At 41.8% G+C, this 14,380-nt stretch overlaps 1 protein-coding gene across 1 annotated transcript in view; it reads right to left on the bottom strand.

Moving 5' to 3' along the window:
• Positions 1 to 14,380, bottom strand: part of ATRNL1 (attractin like 1) — a 1,044,719-nt gene that overhangs the window by 829,751 nt on the left and 200,588 nt on the right. The window contains exon 9 of the mRNA XM_065407744.1: positions 6,474 to 6,657. Coding sequence (XP_065263816.1) covers positions 6,474 to 6,657 — 184 coding nt within the window. The remainder of the gene's footprint in view (positions 1 to 6,473; positions 6,658 to 14,380) is intronic.

Here is a 14,380-nt window from a genome sequence, read left to right as displayed (position 1 = left end):
AAGGCAACCTTCCCTGTCCCAGTGGGATGTAGAATGTCAATGAGCTTGTGTATATTGTCTTCCATTAGTGCTATTTGAATACCCAGGGAAGCTGCCATTCTTTTGAGGAGCTCCTGATGCACCTTAAAGTCATCTGGGACAGGGGTGGTAGCCTCTAGTAACAGCTCCTCATCAGGAGACAAGGATGCCAGCAGGGGCGACAGCCTCTGATACAAAGTCCTCATCAGGCAATAAGGAGGATGCCTGCATGGGAGACAAGAGAGAAAAAATCCTAGTACTGACTGTGATGTTTCTGTTGTGACAACTATGAATTTACTTGAATTGTGAGCTGAACTGTGCAAAATATGTAAAAGTTCAGACGATATTACAATAACCCATAACAAATGATGATGGGAAAAGACATGAAAGGGAGACAAAATAACTGAGTTCATCTAAACCAAAAAGGCCACGTTGACATAATTCAAAGACTGTATTAAAATTATGCTAGTTAAATAACAGGAGATGTGGAGCCAGAAGTTAATGAGCCAAAATTGGTAGTCAGAAAATTAGGCCTAACTGGTGGATAAAATAATGAAGGGCTGGACTATTGCACCCATCACTCCCTTTTTGGGTCTTTAGAAGAAAGAGATTTTGTGGGGAAAGGACAACAAGGAAAACAGATGGAAAGAACTGACAGAGGCTACTGCAGCAAGCTTCACTATCATGGCTGCCATCCCCACCATTTCCTGGGACCCTGGACCTTCATCACCTGGATCCTGAGAGGTGACCTGACCAAAATAGGCCAGAGAGAGGGGGACCCAGATGACATCATCATACTTACCAGCTCCAGCTGGATCACAACCACCACCTGGGATAACAGTTATCATCATCTTTGATTCCATCTAAGTCAAGAGACAGTCAAACAAGGGGGCTTTACCTTCTAAGACTGGACTTTAACTACAACAGTAGCAAGGACATCTCCAGACCATCTCAACTAACTTCTTCTCTTTTCCCAAAAAAGGACAGTTACCACCATCTTTAATACCATGTCAAACAAAAGGGTTTTTTCCCCCCCTTCTAAAAAACTGTCTACAGCAAAAGGAAAAGGGAACAAGAGATGTTAAAATGAAAACCTTAATTAATACTTTACATTCCAAATGCTTTAATTATTTTTCCTTCTTTTCTGTATCTTTAACAAAGGGTTAAAACAACATGTTTGCCATGGTGCTAAGTAGGCTAAGGTCTTTGTATACCAAGCCCCATAGCTTGTTTAACACTGTTTAATGGACAGCAACTAACTTATGTTAACACCTTAGCCCATATATTCCAACTAAGTTAATACAATAGGTCTATCAGTATTGGCAGGAGAAGGCTCCCTCCTGGAAGATCAACCTGTATGAGGGAGTAGCTCCTGGCTTGAAGTAGTTTCCATTATATACAAGGTTTGCGGTTTGGTTCAATGGTTCTCGGCACCCCCACTATGCAAACTGTTCCAGAGCCCCTGGGGAGTGGTGAAGTAGATCTGGATGTTGAAGACAAACTCCAAGCCATCCAAGAGGGCCACTGTGGGGGCTGGTACAGTACTGGGCCACAGGCACATCTGACCCGACCATCTCTAACAGATGTCCTCTTGGAATCACACCGACAAGTGTGGGAACAGGAACAGAAAGAAGCTCTAGAATCTCAGTACCAGGATACCTGAATCTGACAAGGAGTCAGAATATTTCAAGAGCCAGGGTGGTATGGTACCAGGAGGGGTCCTCAGAGATTGCAATCTGGATATGTACCAACATGATGCCAGAGGAAGCATAACAGGTTTCTTAGCTGCTGGTATCATTTGGTATGGAGGACCTGGTTCTGGCCCAGAAGATAAGTCAGGAGTTGGCACCGGGGCTGAGGTGGGCAGTACTCTAATACAGTGCTCCAGTGCCCATGATCTTGACTGCTGCACTAAGCCTGGACAAGAGTCCTCAATCTGCAGAAAGGGGGAGGGCAGTACTAGGGTGACCAGACGGCAAATGTGAAAAATTGGGATGGGGGTAGGGGGTAATAGGAGCCTATATAAGAAAAAGACCCAAAAATTGGGACTGTCCCTATAAAATCGGGACATCTGGTCACCCGAGGCAGTACTGTCAGGCACAGTAAATCTTTGGCCACTGCACAGGCCTCCAGCATGATCAGCACCAATATGGGCTGTTGACTCACAGAAATTAAGGATGACTGCTCTGTCACAGCTGACAAAATAGCTAACCTTGATGGTTCCTGGAATTGATGGCTCGGGTCTGACTGTATAAGCTGGTACCAGGCAGCAGTGAGCCAAAAGGCATGCTCTACCATAGGTCCTGGATTGGCCTTCAGTGGAGGAGTCCCAGGCTGGACTTCCAAAAACGAGACAGCAACTTTTTCTTATGCTTCTGTGGTAAGGACTGTTCAGAAGCCCTAGATTTAGAAGATGGTCCCAGTGATCAGGAACTCCTCCGGCACGTCTCTGCTAGTAAGGCTGGAGGAATCTCTGAGGAACTTCCCTTCAGTGACCAAGAGGGTTCCGATGCTGGTCTCAGGGCTGCCTCCCTTCTCTGTTTCTTTGTCCTAGTCTTGAACCCATGACAGATGGACTTAATCTGACCCTCACCCAGGCACTAAAGACAGTGCAAATGAGTGTCATTAACAAGCACAGACTTTCTGAAGCCCACACACAGCTTGAACCCCAGGGTCCTTGGCACTGGTTCTCCTGGTACTGGGCAGGGCCCAGAGGCCTTCTAAGTGAAACTCAAAGCAAGAGTATAAGAAGTTAAAAGAAAACTAAAACCACAATGAAAATAATAAAGATTTTTGAGTGTCAAGGGCAAAAGAGTAAAAGCTAGGTAAGTAGCTCACAAGAAACACTAATGCTCCAACCACAGAGGGTGAAAAGGAACTGAGGGAAGGGCAGGGAAACTGCCCTTTATACCCTCATTTCACAGCATGAGTTGCTTCACAATTGGCAGGGCCACTGCCTGGGTACCACTAGGAAAAGCTGTCTGGCATCAGTGCTGACAAGGCATGCAGACACCTACGGTGTAATGGACATACACAAGCACTCACAAAAAAGAATTTGTTCTTGCCTTCTGGACACACATACATACCAAAAGTGAACAATGCACATAGATAAACTTGAAAAATAATAAACACTAGCGAATTTCCCAAGATAAGCCATGATGTGCACAACGTATCATTGACTAAGATTGGCCCTTCACACTTATTCTTTCCTTAACTGCCATCAGTAATGCCCGTGAATCTTTCAATAGTCCTATACACATTAACACAAATACACTGGAGTGACTACAGCACATTTTTCAATAGGTAGAATTCCATATTTTATATACACCCACATTTATTTATTTATAAATAAATAGTGTACATGAAATAAAGACTAAATATGGAGATAATTTTATAGAAGTGGAAGCAAAAGACAGTGCTACATTGCATTAACTAGTTAGGGTAATTCTTTAGCATTATAATGCCCCAAATTATTATAATTTAACAAAAAATAGCTATAGAACCTTGGAAGTCTTATTAAAAAGCTCTCTCATCTGTATTAAAAAAATCACTAATGCTTGCATTGTATTACTGAATGTTCCTTCAAATAAAGAGACTATGATATTATTTTCCTTTCATAAGCTAGTGGAAAAAGCCTTAAGCTATGGATGATGACAATAAGATAGTATTATGAATTTGGTCGCTTAAAAATAGATAAAAAGGGAGAAAAAATTCTTCTTGTAATGTTGCCAAATTGCCATAAGCTAGTGGCATTTAAAATACAGATTCTGCAGTCAGATCAAACGCTCACGTTTCTTAACATTTCCAACAAGCTGACCAGAGAGCAAACCTTCTGTCCTTTAAATGAAGCCAGTAATGCCCGGGGCAAATATTAAATTGGAGGAATAAAATGTTCAGATATAGAACTTGATCTTGAAACAGCTCTGAGGTGAAAAACTCAAAGGTCAGTTTGTGCATAGAACACACAAGCAGCATTAATAAATTACAGTAAACTTGAGGGACAGACTGACAAATAGAAGCATCAAGCTTACAAACAGAATATTAATTTAACTGAGGTATCTATTAAGCACATGCTTAAGTGCTATCCTGAATCAGGGCCACATTGTACACAACACCCATATCAAAGCACATGGAGCAAAATTTCACCCTGAACATATTTGGCACATAATTATATCATCATACTATGTGTAATCAATTTTAAATACCGTATAAGTATACCATGAATTATATTAATATATTTTTAAAAATCGAGTTGATATCTTCATCAGTACTGTAACTCCCTCAAACTGATCATTTTGCTGAATTAATTTATCACCTATAAATTACAACCATGAAGATTAATAGACATTATTAAGGCATCAACTGGAGACTCAAAATCACACAGCTGCCAATGGTCTTGATATGGCTGGGGCTCTGATATTTTAAATCTAACACTGAGAAGGACAGTCCTAGCCTCTCTCATTGCAGCACCACTGAAGTTTCTTTTAAACAGCAACACCAGCCTCCCGCCAATGAAAGGACATGCACACCAAGGTGATGGGCAGTACTCTCACACCTGTAAGACTGCGGGCTGAGTGCACTGCACAGTCAGTCTTATTGTCAGGACTTATCTCATCTACACTCCATCACAGATACAAGCAGGAGTGGAAAATAATCCAGGCTGTGAGAGTGGCTAGAGAGGGCAGTCAGACAGTGAGCCCCAAGCAGTAGCAACACTTCACAACAGCCATCCCTCCCCTTCTCTCTAATATGACGAGAGGACCACAGTTTACTAGTCCTTTGCAGTAGGCTTACAAATCCGGGATTCTTAGAAAGAAGAAAAATTCTCTGTGGACGATCACCTTCACCTGCTTAAAGCTGCACTGGGCAGAATAGTGTGGTGATGGTTCAAGATATGATCAATTGTGCTTCAGATGGAGTTACAGATGCAGTCAACTGCACTGGAGCCAACGGACAGAAATGCGGTCAGCTGTTCTTTGGGGCAAAGATGGGTGTGGGAAAATGGAGAAATAAGAATGTAACAGGAAAGAGGGGGAGGACCCCATGCTCCCATCACCCTCCCTGCACGTCTACGCCAGAAAAGTGAAAGAGGAAGATACTGAGTGTGACTGAGCTCACTGTGGTCATCATCCTGAACAAACCATTATTAATATCTATATTACCATAGCACCCAAAGGCCTTAACTAGGCTTGGCAGGATTCAATTTAAATCAATATATGTTGGTAAAGTCCACGTCACCTGACATCTGAAACTGACCAAAAAAAAACGTATCACTTGGTAACAGTTGGCCAGAGTGCCTCCCCCAACATTTTGTACCTGCAGGGATCGGGTGTCACCAGCTCAGCAGCAGCACAAATTGCTCTCTGCTGCCTCGCTCACTCACTCTTGTGACAGCAGGACTGCAAAGAGTTCCCTGAATAGCTGTAGAGCCAGTGACACCCCATCCCTGTAAGCGTAAGGGGTAGGGAAGTATGTGGTCTTGGCAGGACAGAGCAGAGAAGGAGGACAAGCCCCCAGCCCTGGGGGTGGCCACCACATTGTTGTCACAGCTGTCGCAGCCCCGCTCACTCAGCCACCAGCCAGGACTGTGGGAGCTGTCCCTGGCAAGAACTATTCAACAGCACCGTATCACCAGAGGCTAGTCTTCCTCTGTGCAGTCCTGGCCGGAGGTCTCTGTTCCACTGGGCCACAACCACAGCTTCTCCTGCACCTTGTGCCCTGGGGTCTCTTGGGCCCTTCTGCCATGCTGGGAGTCCCCTGCAGCCCTGCTGTCAGTGCTGAGAACCTCCTGCAATGCCACTGTCTCTGCTACCCTAACCTTGACCCTCCCCATCAATTTCCAACTGTAAAAATAAATAGTTAAAAATTGAAAATAAAAATCTTGAAAATGAAAATGTATATTAATTGTTGAAATTAGAAAAAAAAATGAAATTCTGCCAAGCCCAGCCTTAATCAACACCAAGGCCCCTGCATGCGCAACACTGTAGATACATAAAGGTGTGCATGTGCAGACATAGTCCCTGCCCCGAAGAGCTTACAATCTAATTAGACAGGAGTTCTAGATCTCTGGGCCTTGATCCAACAAGGCAACTAGCAGGAGGGAGAGCCTGCTGAGGAATGAGAATTTGGTAGGATCTCCACAGGTTCCAAAAGGAGGCTGACACAGTTTCCATAAAATTCAAACTTCTGGATGTTTTTTTAAAATGACCAGACCTTTTAAAGCCTAAAATTAATATACTAAATATTCTAAAATTAACCTGCCAGCACACAATACGTTTTGTCTGCTAAATCTTCAGTTTCGATGGAAAATTATCCCTCTATTTTCTTTCTCTGAAAATTCCAGCATTGAAAATTATAAAATCATTACAACATAAATATAAACATGAATAAAGAAGTTATTGTAAATATCTCACTATTGTATATGCACTAACAACAGTTGTCTTAATTCTACTTACCATGTCCTCGTATTGACTTCATATCTATAAAGGTCATCCACCAATCCATATTTATTGCCAGGTAATGCTTTGTATCCACCATGAACATAAATGGATTTTGTCATTTCATCATAGACACTAGTATGACCATATCCACCTTGCACAATTGCTCCTTTTGTTTCTGGTACAAGCCATGAATTTGATCCTGGAAGAGACATATGAGAGACATAAAATAATACTCTAATCTTGCAAGGACCTACTCCTGGGATAAGTGCTTACTTAACACCCAAAGAAATCAATCGTAAAATCAGGGACTAGCAGTTTATATCTTTGAAACCATGTAGAAGTGTTGGATATATTGTGCATGTTTTTCCAAGTTTTTTAATTGGCTTGGCTCATATTAAAAATACCCCTATGTAAACATAAAACATTTAAATCTATAATACAAGCAAGAAATAATAGATAGATAGATAGATAGATAGATAGATAGATAGATAGATAGATAGATATTTAATTTTTATAATGTCATATTCTGAAGGCTAGGCACATACTTTCCCAACTGAAAAATAACTTTTGCATAAAATAAAAGTAATCTTTATTGCCCTTCACCAGTTTACAATACACACACATGCACAGTAATACATTTGGCATCATGTAATGTTTTGTTTGCTTGTGTGGCTATAACTTGTAAGCAGCAGCTGCGTCTAAGATTAACTGTGGGTCAGACAAATTTAGGCAGAGAAATTACAGCACTAATTACAGCCTTTTATTGGTGATAGAATGAGCTTCTAAAAAGAACTGGATCACAACTCATAATAAGCATTCCTCTAAGATCTAATTCCTATACATTCTGATAAACAGAAGGCCAACTGGCAATACCACTGTCTGGTAATTCCCAACAATGCTACATATTCTACTTCCTTTCCTCAAAATTTGAAACACTCTTACTGTCATCACCCAATTCACCCTATGAAAACCTTCAATATTCTACAATGTTATTTTTGGGGTAAATTTGCTATATAACAACCAGATAAAACTACAATTTATATTTAAAGGAACCCCATCAACCTGTATATCTAATTTTTTTAACTGAATATAGTTATTCACTATATTTATAAGTAACACCTACAATTATTAAAAGTGAAAGAAGCCGGCAACAAAAAGAAGACCCCCCCAATTTGTTTACTCTGTGCATTTGACTCTATTCTGTGTAACACCATTTCCACTACTTTGTTGATGGCCAATTGAGCTTCCTGTCTCATGTACTAACATGATGACATAATTTATTTCACCCTTCAGGGAAGGCTCAGCTGCATGCTCTTTTCCTGGCTCTCCAAATCTATGTTTACCAGTATCAACAGCAAACAAACTGAAGAGATGGTATGCAGGCATGTGCACAAAATGGAAGAACAACAAAAGACTGAATATATTTTGTGCTGTTGCTCTGCCTTATTTTTTAATAAGACCCTTATAAATATCTTCTTGGTATCTAAAGAAACTATAATTCTGTGCACTTTATTTAAGCCATCGATTCAGTCGGGCACATAAGTATGTACTTAAATTAAAGAATGTGAGTAAATCCATCCCTACTCAGTAAATAAATTAAGCACATAATTAACTTCAAGAATAAATCATCCTATTGAAGTCAGTGGGACTTCAGCACACGCTTAAACTTAAGTACATACTTTTGTGCTCGGATGAATTGATGGCAGTATTCTATCAGAAGTATAGTTTGTTTTTTTTAAATTAGTCAACTTCAGAACTTCAAGTTAACAGTAGCCTTATAACGAAAACAAGAAGGTAACATTTATTGCAACAGTCCAACAATGTTTATTATACTTGCATATTCAGATAAAAAGGTAATACCATAGGGTAGTAATACAATAAACCCAATTAAACAAAATCTGGCAACAACCCTGATTTTAAAGTCATATGATGCAGTGTAACTGTAGAGGAGAAAATGTACATATATTTCATATCCATTTCAAATACATTTGTCACAATATACAGTTATTTTCAGAATTATAATAATTTTTCTTTCAAATTAAGCATATTTTATCAAAATTGTCCTTTGGCTCCTTCCCCCAGTTACCAAGGTCTCTTTGATAGTGTGTCTGTTACCTTGTTTTAGAAAGCAGACACTTTAAAACCTTTTTTCCTCGAAAAATATAGTTCCACACCTATAACTTGGCTAACATTCTTTTTCCACTGATCATTTCAGATTACCTGCCACAACTAAATTTTAATAAAAGTACTAAGATTTGAACACCATATTTTGCTGTACTGTGCAGTGATAAAAATTATCACCAAAAAACCTATTCATCAAATAAAACAACTTTTTATATATGAGTAATAAAATACAACTCCTAAGTCATCAGGACTAGCTTAATATTCAGATTGCTACAGTGAATTTAATCACTTTACTGCAGGCCTTAACTCATTTTTTTTTAAATTCAACAACTGTTGGCTTGATTATTGTTCTGAAACATAGATCATATTATATTACTTGGTATTTTTGTTATAAGCCCACAATGCAGAAAGGACAGAACATATTTATAGGTCAGTAGACACAATAACTTCTCATGAAGTGTGCTAGATACAAATGGACAATTAGCTTCAGAAGCTAATAAAGAGAGACTATTAAACTAATCCATCTGAATTTGCAACCATTGCTTGTTGGTTATTTAATTGACAATATGTCTCAACAGTTCAGCTGCTGAAATTCACAAAAGGATAAGTCTGTTAATAGCAAATGTAATGTAAAAGCAAAGTCATGTTCAAATCCACTTTCCACATCACATTTCAAACCAAGAACATCAGGTCAAGCCAGCCAGTTTGCAAAAGTTGTGCTAATCACAGATGCTTCTCTGGGTCTGGGTTTTTAGGGAGTATATCAGTACAATACTACGGCATCCTCCAGAAGAAACACATGACCACTTCACCTAATAGCTATGGAAAGTGGGAAAAGGCTACCGCATTCTGGGTGAATGCAGCAAAAGATGCAAGCCCAAGAACTACATTTGGATCCCCTGTATGTGGGAACAATGTCAGGAAAATCAAGAGCAGTAGTTGAGACTCTGAAGAGAAGAAGAATGTACATTGTATACAAGAACCAAAATGGAAGGGGTTGAAATCCACAAACATCAGGGATGGTTACAAGATAATGTATGATGGTTCAGTAGCAAGGAGGAATGGGGTAAAAATAACACTGGTCTACAATTTTTGAGAAGTCGTCTGCTTCAGAGATAAAATGTGCTATTTATTATGTATTTTGATGTGCTGAATTCAAATATGACAATTAAAACAACTGATTGGCTACTGTTTCTAAGATATTTAAGTTTTTACATTTTATGTCTATGTATATTGTGTAGATAGTAGAGTTTTAATCATAAATTGTAAACCTAGGTCTTTTCATGTGTTTATGGTTGGTTTACATGATAATATTTCACCTGTCCTGTTTATGTAACACTTTAAAAATCAGCAAAAGGGTTATATAAATAAAATTTATTATGAAACAAAAGGCAAAAACTATTCTGTACATAGTTTAGTCCTATTCAGTGTCTACTTGGCGCTTCTTGGCTTGTCTCTTGTATTCATTAAATGGAGCATCTCTTGTCACTGTCCAGCAATAGTCTGCAAGCATTGATGGGCTCCATTTGCCCTGATAGCGTTTCTCCATTGTTGCAATGTCCTGGTGAAATCGCTTGCCGTACTCGTCGCTCACTGCTCCGCAGTTCGGTGGGAAAAAAATCTGGATGAGAGTGCAAAAAATGTATCTTTAGTGACATGTTGCAACCAAGGCTTTTGTATGCCTTGAGGAGGTTTTCCACCAACAACCTGTAGTTGTCTGCCTTGTTGTTTCCGAGAAAATTTATTGCCACTAACTGGAAGGCTTTCCATGCCGTCTTTTCCTTGCCACGCAGTGCATGGTCAAATGCATCATCTCGAAGAAGTTCACGAATCTGAGGTTCAACAAAGACACCTTCCTTTATCTTAGCTTCACTTAACCTTGGAAATTTTCCACAGAGGTACTTGAAAGCTGCTTGTGTTTGGTCAATGGCCTTGACAAAGTTCTTCGTCAGACCCAGCTTGATGTGTAAGGGTGGTGGTAAAATCTTCCTTGATTCAACAAGTGGTGGATGCTGAACACTTTTCCTCCCAGGCTCCAATGACTGTCGGAGTGGCCAATCTTTCTTGATGTAGTGGGAATCTCTTGCACGACTATCCCATTCGCAGAGAAAACAGCAGTACTTTGTCTATCCAGTCTGCAGACCAAGCAAGAGAGCAACAACCTTCAAATCGCCACAAAGCTGCCACTGATGTTGGTCATAGTTTATGCACCTCAAAAGTTGTTTCATGTTGTCATAGGTTTCCTTCATATGGACTGCATGACCAACTGGAATTGATGGCAAAACATTGCCATTATGCAGTAAAACAGCTTTAAGACTCGTTTTCGATGAATCAATGAACAGTCTCCACTCATCTGGATCGTGAACGATGTGAGGGCTGCCATCACACCATGGATGTTGTTGCAGGCTACAAGATCACCTTCCATGAAGAAGAATGGGACAAGATCCTTTTGACGGTCACGGAACATGGAAACCCTAACATCACCTACCAGGAGATTCCACTGCTGTAGTCTGGAGCCCAACAGCTCTGCCTTACTCTTGGGTAGTTCCAAATCCCTGACAAGGTCATTCAGTTCACCTTGCGTTATGAGGTGTGGTTCAGAGGAGGAGGATGGGAGAAAATGTGGGTCCTGTGACATTGATGGTTCAGGACCAGAAGTTTCATCCTCTTCCTCTTCCTCGTCTGACTCAAGTGAGAATGATTCTGGTGCATCAGGAACCGGCAGTCCTTCTCCGTGGGGTACTGGGCGTATAGCTGATGGAATGTTTGGATAATGCACAGTCCACTTTTTCTTCTTTGACACAACTTTCCCAACTGGAGGCACCATGCAGAAGTAACAATTGCTGGTATGATCTGTTGGCTCTCTCCAAATCATTGGCACTGCAAAAGGCATAGATTTCCTTTTCCTGTTCAACCACTGGCGAAGATTTGTTGCACAAGTGTTGCAGCATATGTGTGGGGCCCACCTCTTGTCCTGATCTCCAATTTTGCAGCCAAAATAAAGGTGATAGGCTTTCTTAACCATAGTGGTTATACTGCGCTTTTGTGATGCAAAAGTCACTTCACCACAAACATAGCAGAAGTTATCTGCACTGTTCACACAAGTACAAGGCATCTCTGCTCACTTTGGCTAAACAGAAATGTGTCCCTTTGCAATATCAAACACTGACAAATAAGAGAGCACGACACTGTATGATTTCTAGAGCTGATATAGGGCAATTTGTTCAGCAGAGTGATGTAAGCTTCGTTATGATTGCATCATCCATGACTTCTAGGAATAACATGATGCAATTCATATCATGTATGACGCAATACCAGCTTCAGATTGCATCATTCATTGTTTTGCCTAAAAAGCAAGTACTGTCCAAACCCAGTCATAGATTTATTCATAGATCCAGTCAAAGATGTATTTTAGTCATTTCTGGTTTAAATTGAGATCCCTTCCCTTTATAACTCACTTATCCTCCGCCATTCCCAACTCAAGGGTCGTATATACTGACCCAATAGCATATCTTGAAAACTAGAGCCAATCAACAATTTTAAGCATCATTTTCGTTCTCAGTGACCCAGAATTAGTAAAGTTTGACTACATTTATTTCAGAATCATTTTGGCTGTAGAGCAGTGTAATCATAGCAGAAATATTAAAGAATAAGGTAGCAGACATCCAAAAGAACAGTGACTGGCTCATGAAAGTTAGAATAGCACTGAGCAGAGAACATATATTTAATGTTATATGCACATACATGCCGCAGGTTGGCTATATGATTGAGTAGGAGGAGGAATACAAGATGGGAGTGTAGTGCAGTGGTTCCAATGTTAGTAGGAATCTGTGTTTGCTACGTATGATACACTGATTTGCAGTGCCTATTGCTTTCCTGGGCTAAGGTATCTTTTACTTTATGCAATAATAAAGAATGTTTTCAAAGAAAAAAAATCCATTTATTGAAAAGAAAATGCATTTATTGAAAAGAAACACAACTGCTTGGGAAACAGAAAAACCAACGGGGTGGAGTGGGGAATGGTACAATCATAGATTTGCATATGTTCTGTTATCATACTCAGCCTTCCTGTCTGGAGTGCTGTGCAATGAGTGCTGCACTTCAGGATGTCTATACTGCATGGTGATGGGGGTTGAGTGCAGTGGGTAAGGGTCGTAGTTTTCAGGGCTGGGTGGTGAAACTACAGCTGTTGGAGGCAGCTGGTGGCGATAAGAACCCGGATGTTGGGGAAAGTGGGTTGGAGGTGACATGGGGCCACAAGGGAAAGAGTTTCGGGACAAAGGCTGCAGGGGGGTGCGGGCGCAGTAGTGCTCCGCCTGCATGGCTACAAGCGCCTGGATCAAGTCTGCTTGGTGCTCCATGATGCTTATCAGCTGCTCCATGCTTTGGTGCCGGCAATCCGCATTCTGCTGGCAGACCCTCCTTTCACTCTCCCGCCACTCCTGCACTTTTCGATTTTCATTAAGGGAGTGAGTGCTTCATGACTTCATGAAGCATGTCCTCTTTGCTTCTACGTGGCCTCTTCCTGATTCTTTTCAGCCTCTCGGCCAGTGAAAACACAGACGGCTGAGATCTCAAGGTTGCATCTGTAAAGGCAAAATGCAACACTTAACAGAGGCGGCATTGTTCACACCAGACAGAGCAATGATTCCCCTGTACTTAAGGAGGGCACACAGTCTACACAATAGCATAATTTGCCCGTCCCAAAGCGAGCGCACATAACCCACAGGAGCCACAAAATGGTGAGTAAGCACAGGGTCAAGGGGGACTGATTCTTTCATGGCTGTACTGTCCTTTCGGTTTCTGTGCCTTCGGGAGAGCCAACAGCTGCAGGGGGCCCCTATACTGAACACTGTCCCCACATTTTCCACAGGAGTTCGTCCTGGAAGATATCTCGCTGCTGAGGGTGACCTGGGAAACAAGGGAGGGTCTTCTAATGCGGCTTCCACCCTGGCCCATATGCAGCTTGCCTGTGTGCAGCAATGGTCCCACTGCCCCTCACAGCACAGTGGCGCAGACACGTTAGCCTGACTGGGACAAGGACCACAGTGGCTCTCCCAAGAAACCTGCGCAAGCGCATTGCCCAAGTTCTCGCTGAGACCTTTGAAGAGATCACTGAGGCCGATTACCGCGATGTGAGAGAGCACATCAATGCCCTATTCCGTATCTAGGCATGCATGCAACCCTAACCCTCCTTGCCCCAAGAGCCCGCACCGAATAACTTCCTTCCCAAAATAAAAGCCACTTACCGGGAACCTCCTCTGGTGTTTGTCCTTCCCCAAGCACTGGCCGCCGCAACTGGCTACCTTGCTCCTGGCTTGAGAACAGGTCCTGGCTTCATGCATCTAGGGATGCCGGAGTGTCAGCACCCTTGCTCCCACTTTGCTCCTCCTCCTGCCTTGTTGGACTGGGCTCTGAAGTGTTCATGCTGGTACTTGGAATGGAGGTGGATCACCCCCAAGTATCGTGTCCAGCATTTTGTAAAAATGGCAGGTTGCAGGAGCAGCACAGGAGCACCTGTTTGCCTCGCGGGCGTTGTGGTAGGCATTCCGCAGCTCCTTCACTTTAACCCTGTACTGCAGAGCGTCCCGGTTATGGCCCCTTTCCATCATGTCCCTTGATATCTTCCTGAAGGTATCTTAATTCCTACAGCTGGAGCGCAGCTGCAACTGGACAGCTTCCTCCCCCCAAACACTGATGAGGTCCAGCACCTCGACATTGCTCCATACTGGGGATCCCCTGGCGTGTGGAGGCATGGTCACCTGGAAAGATTCGCTGAGAGCACTCCACACCTGGAT

This window comes from Emys orbicularis, chromosome 7 (genome assembly GCF_028017835.1).
Source record: "Emys orbicularis isolate rEmyOrb1 chromosome 7, rEmyOrb1.hap1, whole genome shotgun sequence".
NCBI classification, from domain to species: Eukaryota; Metazoa; Chordata; order Testudines; family Emydidae; genus Emys; species Emys orbicularis.
Note: the sequence above shows the minus strand (reverse complement) of the source record. Positions and strands in the feature narration are given on the sequence as shown.